The 26,624-nt window shown below is 47.1% G+C and overlaps 1 protein-coding gene across 1 annotated transcript in view; it reads left to right on the top strand.

The window, feature by feature from the left end:
• The window catches only part of LOC149367632 (nitric oxide synthase-interacting protein), a 63,719-nt gene that overhangs the window by 5,190 nt on the left and 31,905 nt on the right, over positions 1 to 26,624 (top strand). Inside the window, exons 2-5 of the mRNA XM_089556468.1 lie at positions 4,125 to 4,236; positions 10,609 to 10,699; positions 17,741 to 17,868; positions 19,457 to 19,573. Of these exons, the coding sequence (XP_089412594.1) occupies positions 4,125 to 4,236; positions 10,609 to 10,699; positions 17,741 to 17,868; positions 19,457 to 19,573 (448 nt within the window). The remainder of the gene's footprint in view (positions 1 to 4,124; positions 4,237 to 10,608; positions 10,700 to 17,740; positions 17,869 to 19,456; positions 19,574 to 26,624) is intronic.

The raw sequence follows: 26,624 nt of genomic DNA, 5'->3' as shown, positions 1-26,624 counted from the left end.
GAGCATCCTTCAAGAAATCTATGTGGCGATAAATGGAGGATTGTTTTAGCTTAGAAACTGTATCATTAAACATTAAATGGCAGTTTGCTTGAGTTTGCAAGATATGATCATTACTGAGATGAAGTGGTAATAAAATGGTGCATCTTCGTTACCCGACCTGTGGACTGCAGCGACCCTCCCCACTTTTGCAATCATGGATTATGGTGCTTTTGGAAACAGGCTATGAGGCCATTTAGCATAAAATTTTTTGAAAGAACAGCGTTTTTTCAAAGAGCTTTGTATTAATTGCATCAGTGCTCGCTATAGCTTGTTCCTCTCTGAGGCCTGAGATGCGAACTTCTGAGAAAATAATAGCTGGCCATTCCACTTTCGACCCTGCTATCTTCAACTTAGGAGACAGTTTTTTTTTTTTAAGTGTCATTTGATGAAAGTCACTCAGATGAAAAGTGAAATAAAGTTGGGGTTTGTTGCTTTGGTTTGGTTTATGGAGGTTTGACGTCCCAAAGCGACTAAGGCTATGAGAGACGCCGTAGTGGAGGGCTCTGGAAATTTCGACCACCTGGGGTTCTTTAACGTGCACTGACATGGCACAGAACACGAGCCTCTGTAGCACCTGGCATACAGAATAGCGCAATAGCATGCAAGAACGTGAAAAAATGCACCTTGGGTGCTAAATTCCAACAGTTTAATAGTGAACTGCGAGGTGGTAAATATACACGAAGTGGCCATGCATTATGCTGGCACAGGAGACATTCTTTTTAGGGGTTTCTTAAGATATTGTAATTCTTTGCGATATAGCCAGACAGCGATGCATGTGTCAATCTATGACTTCTGCCTCAATGATTTCGCGGGTGAGTTTGAAACCATTCTTGGTGATGCATGCTTCATATATAGGATTTGCATTTCCCACAATGCACATCCAGAAAAGTGCCTTTCTGTCTGTTCCAACGCTATCAGGGAAATATATTCTCTAGCTTGCATGTGGAGTGTTCCAGCACAGATCCCTGCATCATCACTGGACATTGTGCCATCCCAGCCATTGCTGCAAGTCTGTGCAAGGGTGAATGCTTAAGTGCTGCCTGGCAAAGGTCTTGACAGGAAGCGGTCTTTTGTCGCCTTGGTCTCCTATAGGCAGTGCTGCCAACCCTAGGCATTTTTCCCTAAACCTAGAGAATTTGGATGTTGTTTAGAGGAAAAGGGATTTTTTGTATAGTCTAGAGAAATTTCATTTGCTCGAAGAGCTCTTTTTTTCTCTCTCAAATTGGGAAGACAGTACAAGTTTTTCGCTGTTTTTTCTCTACAACTGACGGAGGCTCGCACAACACCACTGCACGCTCGAGTAAAGCCTGTTTCACGTGCAAGTAAAAATGCTTTGTTGCTGCGGCACAAAGGCTGTTTAGAGCGATCGCGACGGTTCTAGCAGTCAGAGCGGCGATGTTCCAACAAGTCACAAATTTTTCGCCGCACTGCACTGCTCAATTTTCAGTCGCTTGCATGCATGTGAACCAGCCTTTACACGGACGTATGCGGATGTGTATGGTCCCTGACGTGGCCAGTGGCACCCGCTGCTGTGATCTGGCACGCCACCGCCTTCCCTCAACACGCACGCCCCTTCCTCACAATGTATTTGGAGCTCGCTGCATGACGTGTAATTCCTATTTAGTAAGCATATCTGCATGTTTTTTTTTGATAACTAGGAAAGAACAAGGGCGCCATTTCTTTTATAAAGGAGCGCTGTGTTGAAAATCTTAGCAAGTCTAACTAGGGGAACATTACCCAGTTCCGGCGCCGCGGTGGCTCAGCGATTATGGTGCTCGGCTGCTGACCTGAAAAACGAGGCTTCGATCCCGGCATCAGCAGTCAAATTTCGATGGAGGCTAATTTCTAGAGGCCCGTGTACTGTACGATGTGAGTGGACGTTAAAGACTCAGGTGGTCGAAATTTCCGGAGCCCTTCACTATTTCATCCTTCATAGCCTGGGTGTCTTTGAGACATTAAATTACGTCAGCCACCCTCTAGACCAATTGCAGAAAATGAACAAGCAGCTTTTATATCACAGTTTCCGTACACTCCTCAAGTGACCTCCAGGTATTCTGTACGTGGTATCCTTCGGCTGAAGTCTAAACTGACACAACAGGAGGGGAAAAAATTGAGCTATTTCCACATGCCGATGCATGTTTACTAATATCTTGCGTACAGTGAAGAAAAAAAAAACACGGACACGATGTAGAGCCTTTCATTTGTAATTTCCAAAGAGCACTACGGTTTATCTTGTAGCTTCATTTAGAAGTTCTTCATTTTAGATCCCTCATTTTAAATTCACAGCTAATTTGCTTACAAACCTCTGGTAATAGGGTAGCTGCATGATAAAACTTGCTACTGAACTACGCAGAAGTATACATTTTTTCACAGTTGAACACTATTTTTTGTATCTAGGGAAATCTAGAGAATTTTTGGTTGCAAATTGGGGGTGAAGCGGCTTTGGAGGTTGGCAGCACTGCCTACAGGACTGTGGTGGGGCTGTTTGTTACGCAACAGTACTGCTTCAGATTTGTGACAGTTGAAATGCCACAGGAGCCCATCGAGACTAATTAACATTTGGCAGTCAAGTCCAGTTCGATGTAAATGCTTAGTTTCTAAGCCAAAAAAAGGCAGTGGCCAATGTTGGCCGACTCAGTGTTGATACTGATGTCCACCAGGTGGCAACACGGGTCGCAGCAAACCTGATTGCGAGTTGCCTGTAGGTGAGCTTTGATGGTGTCCAAGTCGCGTGCGTGAGTGTGGACGCTGTGCGTGAAGGAGATATTCTTACAGGGCACTTGCATTGAGCCCAGAAGCACTGGCCTGTGTGGAAGCCAGGCATCCCGTCGTGGGCTGCAGTTGGGCCGGTGGAGTGCATGGGCATCTTAACGCTGCAGGCTGCCTTGTCGCAGAAGATCCAGCAGCGTCATGAGAGAAATATCCCAGTGGAAGCAAGGAACTTAAGAAATTGAGCTGAAGAGAAAATTGGGTTAATTTGGATGGGAATCGAACCCAGGGCCTCCAGATGGTGAGATGGGGATGCTATCCATAGGCCACGAAGGCTTATTGGGTCAAGCTGGATGAAGATGGACTTAATGGATGCGTTATGATCTTTGACTTGGTGAAGTGTGTTGGAGACACGTACTGATTCGCACATGAGTAATTAATTATGAGTGTACTGTATTAGGTTTTGGAGTGGGTGATGCAGACAGGACCTGATTCGCATTCTGATTTTAAATGCGAAGCTGAATTGAATAAAACGGAGAGTTGAGCTAGTTGGTACATACTGCTGGGAAAAAAAACAGCGCTGAGATGAGGGGCAAAGAAAGAAGAGGACAACAGGACCGGCGCTATCAACTGAAAGTTTATTAGAAACAACACGCAAAATATACTCCTTCAACAACCAAGAGCTCATGGCAACCCCTAAAGGATACATCAATCACCTGGATCAAGATACTTTAGTTCACAGTCATGAATGAACTGTTACAGAGGGGGGGCTCACGCACGAGTCACTGTTATTGTGGATATGGAACGCTTCAGTGATTTCCCTTGGTAGTTTATCTTTGGGCCTGTACAGGATCCTAGTTTGGCCCATCTTTAATGAAACTAGGGTCCTGTACAAGCCCAAAGATAAACTAACAAGGGAAATCAGTGAAGCGTTTCATATCCACAAAAACAGTGACTCGTGCGTGAGAAACCCCTCTGTAACAGTTCATGACTGTGAACTAAAGTATCTTGATCCAGGTGATTGATGTATCACTATAGCTTTTGGTGTTGCCATGCGCTCTTGGTTGTCGGAGGAGTATATTTTGCGTGTTGTTTCAAATAAACTTTCAGTTGATAGTGCCGGTCCTGTTGTCTTCTTCTTTCTTTGTCCGTCGTCTCAGCACTGTTTTTTTCCCAGCAGCTGAATTGACCCTCAAGTTTGTTTGTTTTTTTGCACAGACACGTGCCACTGCGGAGCTAGATGCTTTGTGGAAATATCTTTTTGGTTGCATGGTCTGGGTGTATGATGGGGAAAAGTGTGGAATGTTTGTTTTGGGAGCGGTGGAAAGCCACAATTGTTGGTGCCCTGACGTTGCATTCTCCCTCCCCCACCCCAGGCCCGACGGCTACCTGTACGACAAGGAGTGCATCCTGGAGTACATTGTGCGGCACAAGGCGGAGAATGCGCGCCTGCTCCGGGAGTACGAGGCCCAGCGAAAGAAGGAGGCGGTGAGGGGGAGAGGAGGAAGTGGGGTCCCACTTCCAAATGTCGCATAGGACCCCCAAAATGTTGCTAGTGGGCTCATCATCATCACCATCATCCTGACTGCGCCCAATGCAGGGCAAAGGACTCTCCCATGTCTCTCCCCCTGTTCTTTGCCAGTTGTGGCCACCGTATCCCCGCAAACCTCTTAACCTCATCCGCCCACCTAACCTTCTGCCGTCCCCTGCTACGCTTGCCTTCTCTTTGAATCCGCCCCAGGGCATGTAATGCGAACGCAAGATAACCACTGCTCCTTCTCTTGGAATCCACTCCGTTAGGAGTGGATTCCAAGAGAAGGAGCAGCGGTTATCTTGCCTTCGCATTACATGCCCTGCCCCAGCCCACTTCTTCCTCTTGATTTCAACTGGGATGTCATTATCCCGTGTTTGTTCCCTCACCCACTCCGCCCACTTCCGATCTCTTAGCGTTACACCTCTCATTTTTCTTTCAACCCCTGGCTCACCCCTGAAAAATGGATTAAGGTGGATTAGTGGAGATTAGTGGGTGGATTAAGGTGTAAAATTTGGTTTGGTTAGTATAATGCCGTTTGGCAATCCAGTGGAAGAAACTACTCGAACATTCTAGTCCTCAGATGTTCAAATCTTGCCGTGCTGATGACACATGACCACCAGTCAGGGAATTTCATTACGGGGAGACCTGGTGGTTTTTGCAATTGCATTAAAATTTGGGGCAACAGTCGTGCAGACATTTTTCCCCAGTAGCACGACGGGGCACCACTGTGCAGCGTAATGCCTCAGCTCACTTTTGCTGGGCTCGATGGTGGTAAGCCGTGGCACCTCTGTGTTTCTTGCACATAGAAGGTGCTATATCCTCTCCTTATCCTCTCCAAAATAAGATGTGGCTTCCAGAAAAAGAGCCTCTCGCTGCCACTGGTATCCCTGTAGCGCCCAGGTATTTATTTATTTATTTATTTATTTATTTATTACATACTACGAGTCTTTCCAGCACTAAGGTAGGAGTGGAAACATTACATGCCTAGTGACAGAAATAGCAAGAGAAACTGGTACAAACAAACAAACCTGTAACAAAATATGCTTGCTAAGTGCTACACAAATGATCATAAAGCAGAGACGAACACTCATCATGAGATTCCACAGAGAATCGGCTACCTGATGGTAGCCGATTCCAGTCATGTGCGGTCAGCAGAAAGAAGAAATACTTAAAGCAATCTTTAGTAGCATGGAATTCTTTGACATATCGAGTGTGTTTATTACGAGTTATGTGAGAAAGCGAGTCATGCGAGAGTTATGAAAGCGTCAGATAAAATTAATCAATTTCCGGGATTTCATGGCTGCTTCAGAAGTACTATACTAAAAACCGTACTAAAAACCATGAGTTAATTTTTATGATGATCGATGGTGTTGATCTTGTAGCCTTCTAATGGTTCGGTGATCCGGCGACACGTTGCGGAACAGACAGGACACTTCTTCGGGACTATGTAGTTTATTGCACGAGCGCTCACCAGCGACTCCTCTCCGAAACCCCTCTCAGACCTCGCTCGGTCTCCGCTGTGGTGCCGGCCGGTCTCTCCGGACTCCCTCGAGCTCCGATCTCCAACTCCCCCCCGGCCGGTCTCTCCAAATTCCCCCTTTTCGCGCCAAAAACTCGTCCTTAAATGCACTTTCCCCGCATTCTGGGGACCATTTTTGTAACCAATAGGAAATGCGCTTGTCAGAGCCAATCAGGACAATTTTGTTCAAACTGAAGGAGCCAATAGCAAGCCAGTGCTCACGGGGTCGTTGTTTTCGCGAGCACCGCGCGAATTCCAAGAAGACGTTACGCATTTCCGCTTGGTTACAGCACAAGGCACAAACAAACACACAAAACACCAGCGGCGGCACAGGGAAGGCAAACACTCAGCTCGAACCGCGCGCACTGTCCCGGCCGCACTCTCCCCCTTCGTCGCTCGTCTTTGGGGCATCCCGTCCGTCACGCGCTCTGCAGTCAAAAGCAATAAATTTGCACGCGACCCCCTCTCGAAGCCCCAGGGGTCCGCGCATCGGCCGCGTCTTGTGGCCCGAACGCGGCCTTACAAGGCCGGGCCTCCTCCTTGCCGGTTAACCGTCGTCACCGACATCTGCTGCGTTTGTCTCAAAACAAACCCATTTCGGCGGCGCCGGGATGGCGGCTGCTCAAGGAGCCCTGACAAACAATTAACACACACAAAACCAAGGGGGCCAGGCTATCGGCTTCGGGGTGCGTGCACGATGGGTCCCTGAGCCGCAACCCGGCAACTCAACTCCATGCTAAAAAAGTTGCCGCTTATTCATGTAAAACAGATGTTTTTAAAGTGGAATGGTTTACCCGCTGACGTTGTCAATTGCGAATCGGCAAATTTATTTGTGCAAGCTCTGAATGAAGCATAGGGCTCTTGTGTATCCCTGTTTCGTGCCAAGTCCGATGCCTTGGTTTGCTGCCAAGTTCGATGTTATTACATGTTCTCTGCCTTTGTAATCGATTTTATGTTTATGTTCTGGTTTTTACTCTGTTCGCTAGCTACGTCTGTTGCAATGCACTTGTCAATTTTATCAATATGTCTGTACCCCACTCCTGCCTAAGGCTGGCTGTGCATTTTGGAGTAAAAACCTGCTCATGAGGAGAAGATGTCTGAGCATTTCACACTTTCCGAAATTTAGAGCCATGATGTTCTTGATTGACCAAAAATGTTTAGGGGAATCCCCCAAGGTGGAGTAGATTTGTAATAAGGGAGTAATTGCTCATTGGCATCCACCCGAGCGCAGCCATACGGCTACAAAGGGAAGCTGTACAGCTTTCTCAGAAACTTGGTAGTTAAAGAAAAATTCGTCCTGGTCCGGGGTTCGAACCCGAACCAAGAGAACTTCTTCAGAATTAGTGCAGAGAACCAGTTCTGAATCGAACAGACCTTGAGGTGAGGATGATGACAGGTGGACACCAGTTTGACAGCAGCCGAGTGTTACCCTCCCAAGATGGTAGCTCAGTGGGAAGCTGGGAAACTGCGTCATGCCAGTTCTGGCCACAGGTTGGGCGGACTGTGGGCTGCAGCCGGTGTGGTGTGCCAATGAAGGTGCAGTTGTGGTAGTGTGGCTTCGTTGCATTTAGTTTAACTCGCTAAATCATTCGCCATTTTTTTTTTGTACTCTAAGTATATAGTGCCAATTGTTGCCATACATGTGAGTAGGCAAAAAACTGCTGGCTGCAGTCCAAAGGTTGCTGGAAAATGTCCTGAACTGGCAAACAAATCACAAATTGCTGAACACTGGTGCCGTAATTCACCACACATATGGCAGGTTTGTGGCCTGGTGTTTTGATTGCAACACTCTTTGTGGGTGTAAGTTTTTAGGGGTTAAATGATGGTTGCTCACAGTTCATTGGTGTGCAGGTGGTTAATGCTGACTGGAGAATGGCATCAGTCCACTCAGCAAGTGGTGATGTGTGGCATGATTGATTGAAGCATGGTGCAGGCACTTGCTGTGATTAGTATCGGACTACAGAATACAGTACAACCTTGATAATTCGAACTCGGTTAATTCGAAATCCCGGATAATTCGAAGGTTTTCTGCGGTCCCGTATTTTCCAATGTAAATTTGGCCGGATAATTCGAACAGGCGGCCTGCGCCAGCCCGGTTAATTCGAAAATTTGGACTGCTATGCGGCAATGCCTGATCCATGTTTCGCCGCAAACCCGGCGAAACGACGGCCCTACGGAGCCGCGAGGCAAAGCCACATAGTAATGGTGATGACTTATAGGCGAAGCGCCCCAGCCGGAGCACTCTCTGCACAAAAATCGGTCCACAGTGCGCCTCGCGCACCGCCGAAACACGCGCCTGCAGAGGAGAAGACGTGCTTCATTGCAACACGGCGGGCATACCGGTTTTTATCACGTGACCTCGCCCCCATTCCGTCCCTTGGTGTGCTTCACCCACTCTTCCCCTGTGCCTCCGACGCTGCAAGTACGCCGCCACCACCGCCGCGCAGGTCTCGCCTGCGCCATTTCTTTGTGTTGTGCGCTGTGGTTAGGGGTCGGCTACTGTGCCGTTTTTTTGGGCGGGACTGTACAGAAGTGCTAGCTTTGTGACCGTAGCAGTGAAGAAATGCCAAAGTACAAGACTTTAACGCTGCAGCAGAAGTTCTGCTTGATCCAGGAAGCAGGCAAGAGCGCTTGTTCGAAGACCGAGTTGGCCAAAAGGCATGGTTTTTCCAGTGAAAGCACTGTTGATGCCGATGCAGACCACACATGTACTACTACTCTTGACGAAGAAGGAGCAGAGTATTGCGACCGCATCAATGCGCTCTGCGCAGAGGATGAGTCCAACGCAGTCGGCTTCGCCGAGTATATCAACTTTGAGAGCGAAGAGCAGACTGGCTACTCTGACTTGGAGAGTGAGATCACTGCTGGTACGAACATGCGCGATGATAGCGACGACGACATCGACGAGCCTCCCCGAGCACCTGCTCTTGGTGAAGTTATCGGATCGCTGAACGTTATCCGCAGTTTTGTTCAGTGCCACGGTGGAAGTTCAGAGATGTTTCGTCTATTTGACCAACTCGAGAGCATGACCTTAGGAGCCGCAAACTACCGGACGCGCCAAACCAGCATCTCTGATTACTTTCAGTGGTAATTCAAAATATGCCGAATAAAGGTAACACGTTCCTGCAACAAATTTTTTTGCCTAAGTCTTATTTCTTGGTGTGTTCGGTTAATTCGAAAACCCGCTTAATTCGACGATTTCTCGCGGTCCCGATGACTTCGAATTAACGAGGTTGTACTGTACCTATTATCGGAGAATACCTAAGTAAAATGCGATTTGCTGATGATATTGCTTTGCTAAGTCACTCAGGACATGAAGTGCAAAGCAAGATCAATGAATTAGACACGCAGAGCAGAACGGTGGGGCTAAAAATTAACATGCAGAAAGCCAAAGTAATGTTCAACAGTCTCGGAAGGAAACAGCAGTATACAATTGGTAGCGAGGTGCTGGAAGTAGTAAAGAAATATGTCTATTTAGGGCAGGTAGTCACAGCTGATCCGGATCATCAGTGGGAAATAACTAGAAGAATAAGAATGGGGTGGAGCACATATGGCAGCTTCTCTCAGATGATGAATGGCAGTTTACCAATATCCCTCAAGAGAAAAGTACACAACAGCTGTATCTTACCGGTACTCACCCATGGGGCAGAAACGTGGAGGCTAACAAAGAGGGTTCAGCTTAAGTTGAGGACAACGCAGCGAGCTATGGAGAGAAAAATGATAGGTGTAAGGTTAAGAGATCGGAAGAGGGCGGAGTGGATGAGGGAACAAACGCGAGTTAATAACATCTTAGTTGAAATCAAGAGGAAGAAGTGGGCTTGGGCAGGGCATGTAATGCGAAGGCAAGATAACCGCTGGTCCTTAAAGGGCAACTGCAGCACTTTTTTGAGAATTTCGCGACATTCAAGGATACAGATCTTTATAGGCTGCAGGTAAAGCATGCCAAGTGTTTTTTCACTAGCATTTAAAATAGTGACGTAATCGACGATTGAATTTTGCGCTTCTCCTCAATGCACCGGAGAAGTGCAGGGAAACTCAGCGTGACGTCATGGAAGGTATGATTTCAAATTACCGCTGTCGTCAGCCACACCCTGCCCTGACGCGTTAGACGCTGCCAAACAACTCTCGACAGGGTTCGCCTTCGGTGGCGTTGGTTTTTTTCCTTCAAAGCACGCGTTTGTGCGTTGGAGATGTACCCATACCTTCGATGACGTCATCATGCGCCCCCCACTTGGCGTTGTGCGCTGCGGAGAAGCTGGAATGGCGTCCGGATTTTAATCGGCGATTACTTCACTATTTCAAGTGTTAGCCCAAAAAGACTTCGCATGCTTTACCTGCAGGTTTCACACATTCGACCCTCTTAAGCTCGTTGATTTCTAAAACCTATGCAGTTTCCCTTTAAGGGTAACGGAGTGGATTCCAAAAGAAGGCAAGCGTAGCAGGGGGCAGCAGAAAGTTAGGTGGGCGGATGAGATTAAGAAATTTGCGGGGATACGGTGGCTGCAACTGGTAGAGGACAGGGTTAATTGGAGAGACATGGGAGAGGCCCTTGCCCTGCAGTGGTTGTAGTCAGGCTGATTATGGTGATGATGACAGCAGGAGGCTATGTTTTCAGTGAACATTTGGATGAATGAAAAAAGTTGTGCACCCTCTCTGGACTGTAATGGAGCAATTGAGGGGCAGCAGTGAGAGCCAGCAGGTATTTCTTGTGCTGGTGTGAACGGAGGTGATGGCATGGACTGGGCTTGTGGGGGGGGGGGGCCATCCGGCCGGCTTGAGGGAGGTGTCCTCCTCTTCTCCCCTGCAGAAAGAACTGGAGGAGCTGGCCCTGGCGGAGCAGCGCTCCAAGGCGGAGTCCTTTGCACGCAAGGAGCGCACCATTGTGGCGGCAGCTGCCGGTACGTGCTCAGTCATCCACCCGTGGTCCGAAACCCCCACTTTGTACTGCTGACAGTGGGCTGCTCCTAGCGGTGCTGCCTTCGTTTCAGGTGAAGTCGTGTCGTAAATGGGATAGCTTTTTAAGGGGGGAAGCTGGTCTGAGAAAAAAAATTTTTGTTAATGAAGTGTCACAATAATGGGATCTTCAAGAAGCATCTATATTTGCATGCTTATTCCAAATAAGTAGTTTAATTTTATGCAAATGAAGTCCTTGTGCACTTATACAATATATTATGTAGGTTTTTGGTGAGAGCTTTCAATAAATTTTGCTGCAGAAAGCTTGCTAGGATGTATGCCATTGGCCTCTCTTGACATCAAACTGTGCAATAAGGGCAAAGCTATCATAGAAGTTGAGTTACAGGGTTTTGAATTTGCCACTTCACAAATGGGAAGGAACTGACGAATTCAAAATCCTACAACCCACCTTCTATAACAGGAAGGATGATAATTTTACCCTTATTGCATAGCTTGATTCCAAGAGAAACCAATGGCATGCAGTCTAACAAGTTCCCTGCAGTAGAGTTTCTTTAGAACCCTCGGCAAAAGTTACCTAACATATCGCATAAGTGCACAAGGGCTTGTTGTACATAAAATTAAATCGCATATTTGGAATCAGCATGCAAAAATGCATGTTCCCTGAAGATTTCATAGTTGTGACTTCATAAATAAAAATTTATTTCTCAGACCCTCTTCTCCCCTTCAGCCATATAGCAATAGAGGTAAACATTTCACAAAACAAAGAACTAGGCAGCATGTCATCCACCATTTTTCTTCACATAGGTTTTGCCACATATTATGAATTAAATTTTTATGATACTTCGAAATCAGACAATTATACCATCATCGCTGCTGTATTTACCCAGCATTTCTGCCATTTCGATGTTGTTATTTCCAACCGCAGTGACCACAGTGAGTGGACGAGCTAGTTGGTTGGTAGATATGCAGCGCAAGGCACAGGAACAGGAAAGGACGCCCACAGGCGCTGGCTATCCTCCGAATTTTGTTTCAGAGGCACAGTCAGTGTGTAGTCGAACAAGGGGGCCCCCCGTGCATGAAGCCACAGGACGTGTGGTCACCAGAATTCAGAGTAGTGCGATTGAGTATTGTGAGAATGAGTGTCAATGCGATAACTTACAGTTGATGAGCCTGTGTTTGTGAGCGTTAGTCTGGTGGGTGCGAAAAATATTCTGCAACTCAGGCATGCGGTCCTGTACAGAATGGAAGTCCATGGATGCACTTTGCACAGTGTTTGTTACTGGTTCCAGCTGTGCACAGTGCTTGGCTACAGTGTGCAAGCAGACGATGAAAGATGAGCTTGTTGTTGCATAATAGAGGATGCGAGCTTGCTTCCTAGTTGCAGCGTGCAAGCTTGATTCCCTAGACACGAGCTGATCGAGTGCTTCATCTCTGACCACATAATACTGAGAAGATCCTAAGGAAAGTAATATGCAGCGCAAAAAACACGGACAGAAGAGAAGACACAAACAACAGGACTGGCACTGGGCTGTATATTACTTTCCTTAACATGAGCCACCGACTAGCTCATACCAAAATATTGAGAAGATCCTAATTGACTTGTATTTTGCAGACCATCTTGTCTCACACAGCATCAGAATGTTGGGCACCAATTTCCTTTGGAGCACACTCTCACGGAAGAAGTTTGTGGTTTGTTTGGTGATCCTTATTGTATTTCGAATTTCAGAGGCCTCGTTAAGATAGTCCATCACGGGATTCAGTTTGTGACTTGTGCAGTGGAAGGATAGGGCTTTTGGAAGCTCTCTCTGCATTATTCTGTTCACTTCAGCTTCTTTTCCAGCTATTCTAAAGCATCCATCGTACACAGTCAGCGATATTTGAAAGAATCAGACCAGCATCCGTTAAAAACTTCTAGATCGCACCGGCGATGAAAGCAGAGTTCAGTTGCTACAGCTCTACAAATCCCAAAAACTGCTCTCGAACGCAAGCCTCGGTTCCTGCCTTTTCAATGTAGCGAATGCCTATAGACATCTGCTCTGTTCCTGCAGTATCTGCAGTTTCGCCTGTGAGGATGGAAAAAGCAAACGCTGAGTTAACTTCGGCTGCTATTTGCTGTCTCAGGATGTCGCCACAGATTGTGATGATCTTGTTCTGAACGCGGACGAAAGTGTACTTGGCACTGCCAGCAGAAGAAGCGAAGTGTACCTGAAGTCGACCATCTTCCGTCCGAAAGTCAAGGAGATGAGTGAAGACTCCACCGTCGGACTGCTTCCCGTGAAGTGGCAAGTCTTGCGTTGTGCAAAAGATGATGGTGGAAACTAGAGGCAATGGTTTCTCGCAGTTCCTTTGAACGTGCTCGTGCAGTGCTCTGCTCAGCTGCTCCACAACGGGTGGTTGCTTGCCAATCCTCACATCCATGCAGTTCTGCAATGCAGCCTTTGCTTCCTGGTGCCATTGGGATTTTACGTGATCCCTGCACGCCTCGTGCATTTTTCTGTAGTCACTGAAAGCATGTACAGTCAAGCCCACTTATAACAATATTCAAGTGCCATGGAAATACCATTGTTATAACCAATAATTGTTATAACAGGGTTATGTATGAAAAAAAGAGAAGATGACAAACTTCAGAGCATTTATTGACAGTAAATACCCGGAGGGGTTTGGTTGTTCTAATGCCTGTAAAGGCTCATTAATTCGAACCTCAGAGGACCGGAAAAATGTTCACCGATGACCAAAGCACTGCCATCACTGCACCGGCGGGAGCTTTGCGCACCTCCACGTCACAGGAATCAAGCGGGCCTTCCAGAAGTGATTCTCGCGGGAAATTCATGAAGCATGCAGAACCAAGGGTGCGGCAACAGCTGACAAGAGAAAAACCGCGCTGGCTGCACATGCGCGCACTGCACCGACTGATTGGGGGTATGCATGGCACAGGTAGCCAATGCAGCAACGCAGCAGCTCCCCTGACGCAATGGCCCCTGCGCCTGAGACACGTGAAATTTGTGAAGCGGCGACCATGGGGAAGTTAGCGAAAAACAGGGGAAGATAGGGCAACGTACGCACTGCCGGTGCAAGCCGTAGCAGAGAGTGTAAAAACAAAGAAAAACACGTCTGCACATTTTTTTCTGCGAGCGGCACACCTCTCAGAAACGTTAATAATGGACTGCTCCGCCAAGGCTCCCTACCATGCTCCCTACTTTCTTCTCTGAATGGGCGTTTTGCTCAGGGGAACGCACCCCTCATTTCTCCTGCCTGTGTCATTGCGACACACAAGCATCCTCGGCGTGCTCCGTGGCAGTGTTTCTGAGTACTTGGTCACGGGTTGTTTTGCTTTCGTGGTGTTGCTGCACCGGCTCATTCCGTTGGTTGGCCCTACACGCGCGCACTTTTGTGTTGTAAGCATGGTTTTGCTGGTGTGCTTGTAGCATTTCTATGTTTTTTTTCTATTATGGTTGACACTCAATTACCAGATTTAATTGTTATAACCAATATTATGCCTTGAGAGCATTGCTATAAGCAGTTTATTTTACCATAGAACACATAGTAAAGGTGATTGTGCCGCGACTGACCATTGTTATATCCAATACATATATTGTTATAACCAGTATTGTTATAAGTGGGCCTGACTGTATAATAAAACTGCCTTGAGCACCCCGGTGAACATTCGGAGGAAAAGCAACACAAAAACGACAAAGGGGGTGCCTTTCACTGGCGCTGAGTACGCAAGCGTAATCCGCCAGCCATTGGTAGCGAAAAGTTCTCTTGTCAGGTGTTACATCTTTCTTGAGGGGGGTCTTGAAAAGGAAGTTTTATTAATCTAGTCATAGTTAATGAAATTTTCAGGGCACATGCATTGCTGTGCGCTGATTCTAGATACCGGATAAACGCGTGTAAGGGCCGCACCCGTGTATGGGCCGCACCCCGTTTTCCCGAAGGAAATGTTTAAAAAAAAATAAATCCGTGCAAGGGCCGCACCCGTACCTTCCACGACCCAGGCGGGTATAGCCTTCTAAATGCACGCGCCGTGGCCTCCGCGATCGGCTCCGGCTGCGAACAACGGCGCGCTCGATCGCGGAGCACTTGATCGTAGAGGCCAAGCACGCGCACAAGAGCTTCCAAAAACTGTCCATGGATGGCGCACGAGGTCGCAGCCATCATCATCATCGTCAATTCCACCCCCCCCCCCCCCTCCTCCCCCGCACCTTTCCTCTATCTACATCTAAAGCCCCTGAAAAGCACATAAAGGGACTTTATCTACATCGGCATCAGTATCGCCAGCTCCAGCCTTTTATGGCGTGTTAGCGCGTTCTCCGTAGTTGTGGCTTTCGCGTGCTGCAGCTGAGTAATGTAGTTTTAGCACGATGGGCAAGCACGTTATCAGCTACACGGCTGGGAGTTAGCTCTCGAATGCGGCAGGCGTGCGTGCGGCGGACAGGGAATTCGACGTGGCCGAGAAGTGTGTCCAATGATCGTGCTATCAAAAGGGTGCATTGAGAAACACAAGCTGCAAAAAGCGCGCTTTCCGAGGCGAGCCGTGCGAGTTTCCCGAACTGTAAGAAGAGCTGCTCTGCTATGTGATGGAAATGCGGAGCAACGGCTACGCGTTGACAGCGGACATGCTGCGCGGCTTCTTTGGGATGAGCGTGCACCACAGCACAGCACCAGCTCAGAGTCGAAATACTCCGCGAGTGACGATCGACCGTAGAATAAATGCCGCTCATTCCCTGATTGGTGTGTTTTTGCTTTGAAAAAAAAGTTTTTTTTTTTCGTACGTCGCGTGTATGGGCCGCACCCCGAAAATTGGCCAAAAGTGCGGCCCTTACACGCGTTTATACAGTATGTCATTTAATTTCATGTAAAACAATTCCTTGAGCACTTATGCACTCTTCATGCAAGTATTTTGCAAACAGTTTTCAAGAACATTTGGTGCGGGAAACTCTCTGAAATGTATGCCATTGGGTTCTCTTGACAGCAAGGAATGCAATAAGGGTAAAATTATCATCCTGGCTATCACAGAACTTGAGTTATAGGGCACTGAAGCTGCCACTTCAGAAACAGGAATACACACTTTTCTTCTCATTTCTGAAATGACAACTTGAAAACCCTATAACTTAAGTTCTATGATAGCCAGGAAGACAATTTTACCCTTATTGCATTCCTTGGTGTCGACAGAACCCAACGGCATACATTTCAGCAAGTTTCCCGCAAGAAATTTGTTCCAAAGTTCTTCACAAAATACATCCATAAAAATTACCTAAGTGCTCGAGGAATTGTTTCACGTGAAATTAAATGACATATTTAGAATCGGTGCACAAAAATGCATATTCCCTGAAGATTTGTTAACTGTGACTTCATTAATAAAAATTTTTTCAAGACCAGGGTCCCACCTTAAAGTCGTATGCAACATATGGCCGCCACGGGTTAGTAAGAAGGCGTAACTTCAAACTGTCTGGGTCCGCTCGAGGCAAAGCTGGCTGGGTGGTTCCTTGGGGCTGACCGCACAGCCGGGTGTTCGGGTGTAGGGAGCCTCGATATAGCGTGCACTCGATCGGGAAAGGAGGATGGGGCAACGCGGCCAGTCCCCGTACAGAATGCAAAAGAAAATTGCACCGGCACGTGTTCTATGAGCAACGCACCCCAAAGTAATGCACTGCTCCACTGACAGGACCCCCCACTCCCTCCTCTGTCTTGGCGGAGGAGAAAACCTCTTCTTCTCTTCCGTTGTGTTGCTGTGGTGTGCAGGCTTCCCCGGCCACTGTCCCCGTGTGCGTGGTCAGGTGCACGCACGTTGTTGCGCGCCACGGTACGCAGTGGTGCCCCACAAGAGAAAGGAGGGAGACTCGGGGAAAACAAGACAATTCTATTTGTGCTTGATTTACATCGCCCTTATAGAAATGTTCTATAGAGTCTGTAGACTTCTTATTGCCTCTGTTGACTTCCTATAGATATACCTTTTTGTCTATTCATAGTCTATGGACAAAAGTCTACTAAAAGTGTATGGCCATAAATCTATGGTTTGTCTGTAGACTGTCTATGGCATTTGTATTGCCTATAGACTGTTCTTTCGAATTTGTCTATAGGCAGTCTATAGATAGACTTCATAGACAGAAGTCTTTAGACACTCTATAGACTGTCTAAAACTTTTTTTGTAAGGGCATGCAGCAAATGAAAGACTGTACAAGGCAACAAATGTTGAGGGAAGTCCTCCCGATGAGGCAGACAGGTGTTCTTTCATAGCATTTTCACCTCCGGTTCCTGTCCTTACCCGCCAAGGAGCAGGTTTCGTGGGTGCGGCCCTTGGGCAGAGTGGTCGATGCATATGCCAGTGCTAAAGCTGGGAATCTTCCTTTTTCTGGGAACTTTTCCCAGTTGGTTCCTGGAAATGTCTCAAGCTTCCAGGACCAGCAGTAGCACGTTGCAAAAAAGGGGAATTGGTCGTCCCCAAACCGGACAGGCTTTGTTCACCACGACGTGTGCTGCTCGTTGAATGGGCTGGTCTTAGACGGGCTCTCCTGGCTGTTTTGGTAAATTCTGCAGAAGTAGGAATCCCCAACGGTGGTGAAAGCAAGCAAGCTTTTTTTCGTAGAAGAGGTCCCTGACTCTCTAGTCAACGGTGAAGTGGCCAATTAGTCTTTGCAGGCACCAACGCAACTCTGATGAAAGCAGGAAGAATCCGCCGGTTAATTCCTGAAACTGGAGGTAGTTGCTCTTTCACAACAACGTGCAATTTTGCATTGAGCGTGGTGTAGCCCGTGTTGTTGTAGCATTTGCATGGTTTTGTCTCCTTTGAGGTTGGCTCTTGGAGACCAGATTCAATTGTTATATCGGATAATGTGCTGTGACAGCATTGTTAAAAGCGGTTGATTTTACCATGGTGAAGCTGACGGTGTTGCGGTTGTTCATTGTTCTATTCCGATATATTGTTCTAACCTGTATTGCTGTAAGTGGGTCTGACTTTATATGTGTTGCCAGTAGAATGCCCTTGAAGAGTGGCACTTTGAGAGAGTACACTGGTGCCTGTGCAGGGAGTGTGCCTGCTGAGGGAGGGGGCCCCAGTGTATCCAACATGGCCCTGGGCAAAGAGGGGCAGCTGCCCAGCTTCTGGGTGCCCAGCCTGACGCCCACTGCCTCCAGGGACAAGCTCGAGAAGCCCGTATGTCCTCCACTGCTCCTCCCGGGGTGTGCACGCTAGAGACACTCCACGTGAGAGAGGCCATGTGCAATGCGCACCAACCTGTCTACGGTTTCTTCTTGCCGTGCTGGTTATGTACAGAACTTAACAGGCTTCAGATTACGGTATGCACCAGGCTGTCCCCGGTCAGAAGAGTGTTTACCCCAGCAGGGACAGCACAAGTGTTTGGGAGGGAAGCTGAGGGGCCTCAAGTGTGAGGGTCATCATCCTCGTGTACTGTGCCTGTAGCCCCCCCCCGTTTAACTCCCGGAAAACGCATATGGCAGCTTCTCTCAGATCATGAATGGCAGTTTGCCAATATCCCTCAAGAGGAAAGTACACAACAGCTGTATCTTACTGGTACTCACCTTTGGTTTCGTTTATGGGGTTTAACGTCCCAAAGCGACTCAAGCTATGAGAGACGCCGTACTGAAGGGCTGCGGAAATTTCGACCACCTGGGGTTCTTTAACATGCACTGACATCTCACAGTACACGGGCCTCTAGAATTTCTCCTCCAAAGAAATTCAACCGCCGCGGCCGGGATCGAACCCGTGTCTTTCAGGTCAGCAGCCAAGCGCCGTAACCACTGAGCCACCGCGGCAGCAGTAGCTAACAAAGAGGGTTCAGCTTAGGTTAAGGACAACGCAGCCAGCTATGGAAAGGAAAAATGATAGGCGTAACGTTAAGAGATCGGAAGCGGGCAGAGTGGGTGAGGGAAGAAACGCGGGTTAATGACATCCTAGTCGAAATCAAGAGGAAGAAGTGGGCTTGGGCAGGGCATGCAATGCAGAGGCAAGGTAACTACTGGTCCTTAAGGGTAATGGAGTGGATTCCAAGAGAAGGCAAACGTAGCAGGGGGCGGCAGAAAGCTAGGTGGGCAGATGAGATTAAGAAATACGCGGGAATACGGTGGCCGCAGCTGGCAAAGGACAGCAGGGATAATTGGAGAGACATGGGAGGAGCCCTTGCCCTGCAGTGGGTGCAGTCAGGCTGATGATGACGATGAATTTTTTCTATGCAATTCTGATTGCAATTCTGATTGTGAAAATATTGTCACGACCGGAGGAGCCGTGAAGGTAGACGTCGAGAAGAACCCAAGACCGGGAGCCTTTTTTTTAATTATCGAGACAGCTTCCACGACACAGAACAGAACCGCGCGCCACGAGAGCCCACCGCCGCTTCGTCGTCGTCTTCGACCCAGCGCGGAGGCCGCGCGGCGCGTTAGGCGCGTGGCAATATATTGCATGACTGATTTCTGGTTAGAATTAGCACCAGAAGTGAAAAACAAAAGGTGTTGTTGAGGGGGGCCTTCCCCCAATGTATGCTGTTTTAATGGGTCACGACGTAATGAAATTGCAAGTACTTGTTTAATGCCAAACGCGGTAACACACTGAACAGTGCAGTTGAGAAGAATGTCAGCCAGTTCGGGGGGGGGGGGGGGGGGGGGGGAATGGTAGCAGTTGTCAAGGTGTGTCAAGAAAGGGCCCCATCACCACCTTGGCACCCATCGCTGGCTGTATGGTGATGATGACCCTCTCTGTATTCCCCCTGTCTCTCCATGTGGTGCAGAGGAACGTGGTGCTGTGCCCCATGAGTGGGAAGCCCCTCAGGGCCAAGGACCTGATCCCCATCCAGTTCACGCCCGTGGTGGACCCAGACGACCGGGCATCGCTCATCACCAAAAAGGCACGTGGGCTTCCCTGCAGGGTGTATTTGTTTACAGAAGACTGCTGGCTTTATTGCAAAGCCTTAGGCAGGAGTGGGTTTTAAAACACACTTTTGTCAAAAAGAAAACCTCCTTGTAGTACACGCAACTCAGCACACAATACTGAAGAAATGAACGAGGAAAAGAAACAACATTATACAATATTAGACGACACCTCGCGTCAAAATGAGCACGGAGGGAAAGAAATGTTGAATGGTGTGAAATTGTTATGAATTCCTAAGCGACGCCGTAAATGACTCCGCAGTAGAAGCCTCTACAATATTTGCTTTCAGGACATTCTCATTCCCGCACAGTACGGGGGAAGAAAGAATTCTTGTATGTTTCAGCGCGGCATCAGTTGCATGCATTAGCACTGTGAGTGGGCTCAATGGGAGGAGAGTCAGTGTTGCATTACGTCATTTCATTCAGTTTTTTTTTTGGTCTGCATTGCTGCTGCCTGTGCTCTGTGAATAGTTTTGAGTTTTTCTGCCATGTAGTCTAAGCAGCTGAATGGCAGTGGAGGTAATCTCAGGTAGGTTGTCACATGAGGCATACAAAAACTGCCATGTACTGTATTTGCATGTAAATAACATGAGGGGGAAGTTTTCGCTGTTAAGAAAAAGAAAAAAAAATTATTATTACCATTATAATACAAGCTGGGAATTTCAAGGGCAACCATAGTCAAGTGTACGTAGAGTGCATTTTTTCAGCGCAAAAAAATGCAAGACTAAAAAAGAAAGGAGATACACACAGCATGAACGCTGTTCGTTAGCGTTCGTCCCGTCTTTTTTGCGGTGAAAAAATGCATTCTGCATACCAAGACCAAGTAGCCCATATTTCCACTTGAATATTCGAGGCTGCATGCAAAAAAATAAAATGGACAACTGCATGTGCTTGAAAGGAACATGAGTACGACATTGTCTTGTGTGCTGTTCAGCATGGTGCAATGGCCTCCCGTGCGACCATTCATGGTGACAACACAGCGCAAAAAGACCAGAGTGAGAAAGACACAGGACAGGCGGTGACTCGCAACTACAGGCTTCATTTGCTAAAACCTTCTTGTATGAAGGAAACAGGCAGGAACATACATCACAAAACACACAAAAACCAAAACTAAAAACACCTTTGAAAATGCGCACAACGATCAAACGTTACGAATAAATCTATCTTCTTATCAATTAAGGAGGCTGTTGGTTTGCTCACAAAGTTTTGCTTGTCATTTTCAGTGTGGAAAGCCTCAACCACTTCCCGTGTAGTCTGATCATTGTGCTTGTACAGCACTCGTGCACAATGAAACAAAGCAGTGCAATTTTTCTTTTTCATCTCTTCACATCCTAGACAATGTTTCACCAGATATGAAAGGATGTCCCGATTTATTAACTTGTTCTTATTCCCTTCAAGGCGCTTATTTAAGCACCGTCCGGTCGGGCCAATGTAACGGGCCCCGCAGGAGAGAGGAATTGTATACACCAGACCTGTGCTGCAGGCAACGAACTTATCGCTGTGTACGACACCGCACCCATTACTATTGCCTGTCTCTTTCTTTCTTTGAATGGCTGGGCCTACTTGCTCTAGCTTGATTGCTTTAGCTTGCTTCAGCTTGATGCGACCATTGAATGTGTTCCCTGCTGCTCCAGTGGCTGCAGCTGTGATGTCATGTGACGGGGCTTGACGACTAGGTCGCCAGCCCCGGCCTGGGCACTAACCATGAGATGTTCTCCGGATGTGTCGGGCACAAGCATCGACGGGAGATCTGCACCCGTCTAGCATCATTGCAGAGTCCATCCAAGCCATTTCATTGATGTGAATGCAGCTGGCTTCGTTTTTCATAATACTTTTCCGCTTGAATACGACAGACAGCAGAAGCTAGTGTCCATCAGCCATGCATGCGAGCACCATGGCTGATCTCATCTTCTGATCTCCTCCTTGCTTTGTACAACACACAAAAGATTGGAGTTTCCGTCAGCATTGGCGGCCTGACCTGTGGGGTAGTTCTGAATTAGAGCAAAACAGAACTGTGCGAAGACGACGGGACAAAAGAAGGCACGAATACACACACACGGAGCACAGACTTCCAACTGACTTTGTTTAGCGAAAGCAGGGTGCTTATAAAGGCAATCACAGGCAAACAAGCAGACAAGCAGTAGCAAAGGCAACGTGCACACGGCAATGACAGTGTCAACAAGACCACGTGTGGTCTTGTTGACACTGGAAAGCTCGGATGTGCCCATCTTAGATATTGATGATTTGCCATGAAAGAGATAAATATTTATCTCTTTATCTTCTTTGTCTTGCACCCTGAACTTGCCGCTGCAATTTGTCGACGATGTCGAGTCTAGCCGATGATGACTGTACTTGCCCATCTGTCAGACAGATGGCGCATTGGCGCATTGGGAAGGTCATTCCAGTCTACAAGAAAGGTAACAGATCTTCACCACTTAACTATAAGCCAATCTCATTGTTGTAAAATTATGGAACATATATATTCTCATACTGCCAAGTTTTTATCATCTCATATTTTTTTCATTCTAACCAACACGGCTTTCGTAAAGTCCATTCCTGTGACACGCAACTTGTTCTTTTTCTTCATGATATACACGCATGCCTAGATCGTAACATTCCCACGGATGCAATATTTCTGGATTTCGAAAAAGCATTTGATAAAGTCCCACACGCGCGCCTAATTCTTAAACTGTCACGCCTAAACCTTCATCCCCTAGTTCTGGATTGGATTCGAGCCTTCCTTACTGATCGTTATCAATTTGTTCATGCTAGCTCACACTCGTCATCCCTCTCCCCTGTCTTGTCTGGCGTCCCTCAGGGAACCGTTTTAGGCCCTCTTCTCTTCCTTATCTGCATAAATGATTTACACTTTAACATCAAATCTAATGTCCGACTCTTTGCGGATGATTGCGTTATCTACTGCCCAATACATAATTCCTCCGACGCCACCATTCTTCAAGATCTTGCACGCGTCGAAGAATGGTGTAGTACCTGGCTCATGTCCCTAAATAGCAGTAAAACGTCACTTATTTCTTTCCATCGCTGGCACAACCACCGTGAAAATACTTATACAGTTCTCAATAATCCTATTTCGTCCGTTGACTCATACAAGTATCTTGGTATCCATTTAAGTAAAGATTTAACCTGGTCGCATCATATTCACCACGTCACCAATTCAGCTAATCAAGTTGTAGGGTATTTGCGCCGTAACCTATCCCTAGCTACCCCTCCCATTAAGCTTCTTGCTTACATAACTTTCATACGTCTTAAACTTGATTGCGCATGTGCTGCATATGATCCCCACTATACTAACCTAATCACCACGCCCGAAGCAGTCCAAATCCGCGCCGCCACATTCATTTGCTCAGACTGCTCTCATTATTCTAGCGTTACAGCACTAAAATCTCAGCTTAATCTCCCAACACTGGCCTGTCGGCGTAAAATCGCCCGTCTTTCGCTGTATCATAAATTTTATCACACTTCCGATCATGAAACTGCCCCGATAACACGCGCTCATCGCTTTTCTCGTAATAGTCACCCTAACGCCGTCTACCCTGAACGGGCCCGCACCGAAACATATGAAAAGTAATTTTTTTCTTCAAACAGCCAATGACTGGAATGGCCTTCCATCCGAAGTGGCGACCATCATCAAACCTGTTCCATTCAAAACCGCCATTGAAGACCATCTGTGTTCATATTAACTCTTTTGTTTGCCCACCCCTCATGTAATGTCCCCTGTGTACCCTTGAGGAAACAATAAATAAAAAATAAATAAATAGATGACCATCTTGCTCTGTTAGCTGCCTGTTGGCTGACCTCCAGTCACACAAGTCTAAATGCGGTTATGCTTAATCGCGGATACCTAACTTAACTGCGGTTATCTCGAATAACGGTTCGCCGTTGCCGCAAGGCTCGCCACCGTTCTGGCTGCGGTGCAACGAACGGAGTGACGCAGTGATCCGGCTAAACTTCATTGTTGTCGTAAATAATAAGCCCTGAGATACGGGATCGTCAAAAATGAATCCTCCTTGAGGATCGCTGACCTTCACCGAGTTGCTGGTAGGGGTAGTAACTGCGATACAAGCTAGTTTTGTGTTCGCAGCCGCGTAGCAGCTGCCACCGTTGCAGCTGGGCTGACCCGATCTGCTTGTACGCCAGCTCCACTGCGAAGGCGTCACTGAAATCGATTGTATATATTTCTTTTAATACGAAACAATTAGGTTGTCAGTAACGCAGCACCATAACTAGAACATTCATTATAGCGTTGGTCAATTCAAAAGCACTGTCTGCTATAGCTTCAATACGAAACATGTTAGGCCTAGTGACGACTAGGGACTACAGAGTGCCGTCGTTCGCCGTGCTCGCAGGCGGCACCATTGCGGTAAGCGCGCGGAATCCAGTGCTCCGAGCATTGCGAAAGTGTCACCTAAGTACATCAACGATGCGGCAGGGACCGGACATTTTTCGGTGTAACGGCGGTAAAATGTGTAGCTTGAGCGCCATGGGACGTTGCTGTTGTACGCTGTTGCTGCGTCTTTGGACGAGATTGAAGGCTGCATAAAAGTGCCGTCGAACAGCACTACGCACACCACCTATTTTGGTGCGTTGCTCTTGGATCACGATTTAGTGCAAAGAAAGTACGTTCTTGAAACAGGCCAGGTCGTGCGCTTTTCGCACTCTACCTTCTCGGTTAACGACGTAAGCCGAGATCGGTTCGCGATAACCGCATTTAGCGGCGTAACCGCGGGTAGCGCGCCCGTGTGATAAGGGTTGTCTGCCTGCGACTTGTTTGCGTTTTCAGTGCTCAAAAATTTTTGTAAAAAATTTACCCCGTGTGGTGATGACACCCCTTAAATTTGCGTCAATTTTTTTTTTTTTAAATGCGATCATTATGCGAGTAAATACGGTATTTGGACATGCCTGCCATGCTCATGTGTGAGGCCGCTGCTGTTAAGTCAAACAAGATTTCATGGCATCTTAGGGGAGTCTGCTGTATGTAGGTATTTTCAGAACATGTGCACTTATAGCCATAGAACCCGGCTGTTATGTTCCCAGCTACTGCGTTTTCCAGGCTGCTCTATGGCAGTGGGTCAGTTGTGTCTGGGCTAAACCCATGCAGTCCGTTTTGTCACAGCTGTGGCATGCTATGTCACCACCTCGTGATAGGGCGGTGCTGGCACTGTGACAGCCTGCGTTTAGCAGCCAGCGGAGCTTGGCTGCCGTCGTGTTGCACCCACTGAGCACAGTTGTGGGCAGCGTGAGTTTTGTTGTGGCTGTTAGTGCAGTCGCATTGCTGCTGCGATATGAGCAATGAAGGGGGGTCTTAAAACTAACTTTTTTTATTTATGGCTGGAATCTCATTAAATTTTGTACACAGATGTGTATTTCTGTTCTGATTCCAAATAGGTAATCACAATTGAGCTGGTAGTCTTAAATCTTACAAAGTCTAGAATGTAATTAGGTAATTTTTTACACAGCTTTAATGAACTTTCTCATTGCATCTTGTTGCTTTTAATTACATGAATTGATAGCCAGAGAGTTCCCATACCCTGTGACATTCTTCGTTTTTCTCTAAAGGCATGCCATCCTGATATACTGTGTCGAGAATAAGAGGTCGCAGTGTATGACACTGTAGTTTGTTAAGCTAATTGTAAATTGCTATTTATATGTGGCCTAAACAAGAAAAGTAAAAATGTCATCAGGTGTGGGAACTGTCTGGCTATCAATTCATGCAATTAAAAGCAACAAAATGCAGTGAGAAAGTTCATTAAAGCTGCGTAAGAAATTACCTATTACCCTCTAGAATTCAACATAACTTTTGATCTGAGACCACCAGCTCAACTGTGACTACATAATTGGAATCAGAAGAGACAAACGCATCTGTGTGCAAGATTTCATGACATTCCATCCACAAATAAAAAGGTAAGACCCTCGTCCCCCCTGAAGAGGCGAAAACAAAACTTTGCCATGGCAGTCACTGTGTCGGCTACGCTACAGGTGCGCTGGTTGGCATCAGGGCGTGTTTTTCTCATCCGTGTGTCACCTGCAGCTTAGAAATGCAGTTTTGAGCTACCAGTAGATGAGGATTGTGTAGGGTCAAAGCAGCGTGTCCCAAAACAAAATTTTTTTTTCTAAGACCAGCTTCCCCCCTTAAGTGAAGCATGCAGCCACGACAGGGAGGGAGCAGTGCAGGACATGTGCTTCCCTCTGGTGCTTGGGTAAAGAGCTGTCCGGCGGATGTGCTTGTATTGTGGTATGCAGACGCTTCCACTGCACTTGTGTGCCAAGCTGTGTGTGGCACAGGATTATGAAAAATGGGGGCTGTGGTGGGGACTGTGCTGGCTGTCACGTGCATGTGATTTAACAAAACTTCTGTTTGGGCTAGATGGTGCATAGCTTATGTTGAAATGAATTTAGGCGCACAAGAACACGCACACAAGAAGAGGAAACACACGGGATAGCGCCTGTCCTGTGTCTTTCCTCTTCTTGCGTGCATGTTGTTGTGCGCTTAAATTCATTTCAAAATCATGCATGCATGTGATTTGTTGCCTTGCGCACATGGGCTGCACGGGGTGTCTTTTGAGTGCCATGTGTAGTGTACGGGTATAGAAATGCAACAAACGTTGCAGGGTTTGTTACTGGGAATTATAATTTTCGTATAAAGAGCTCAGAACTTCACGACCGTATTGCGTGTAAGACCTTGGAAACCCGGAGAAAAATCTGCAGGCTGAAGTTCTTGCACAGCATTTACAATGATTGTACCGGTATTAATAAAAACACTTGCCTAAAGCAGCCATATTACATTTCGGAGAGACTAGAAAACACGAAAAAGATTGACAGTTATCAATGCCGCATTAATGTATTTCAGTATTCGTTTTTTCCTAACACAATCGTGCACTGGAATAAGCTTCCAAATGATGTGGTATGTGCACCTGATTTCAAAAGTGGTGTTGAAATGATAATCTTATGTATTTCTTCCCGGTCTCGAGCATTTACCAGCGCTGTGTTGATGTGTTCATGATGTGTTCA

The sequence above is a fragment of the Amblyomma mixtum genome, chromosome 1, assembly GCF_055824585.1.
Source record: "Amblyomma mixtum isolate Tamu chromosome 1, ASM5582458v1, whole genome shotgun sequence".
NCBI lineage: Eukaryota > Metazoa > Arthropoda > Arachnida > Ixodida > Ixodidae > Amblyomma > Amblyomma mixtum.
This window is presented reverse-complemented; position numbering and strand designations above follow the sequence as displayed.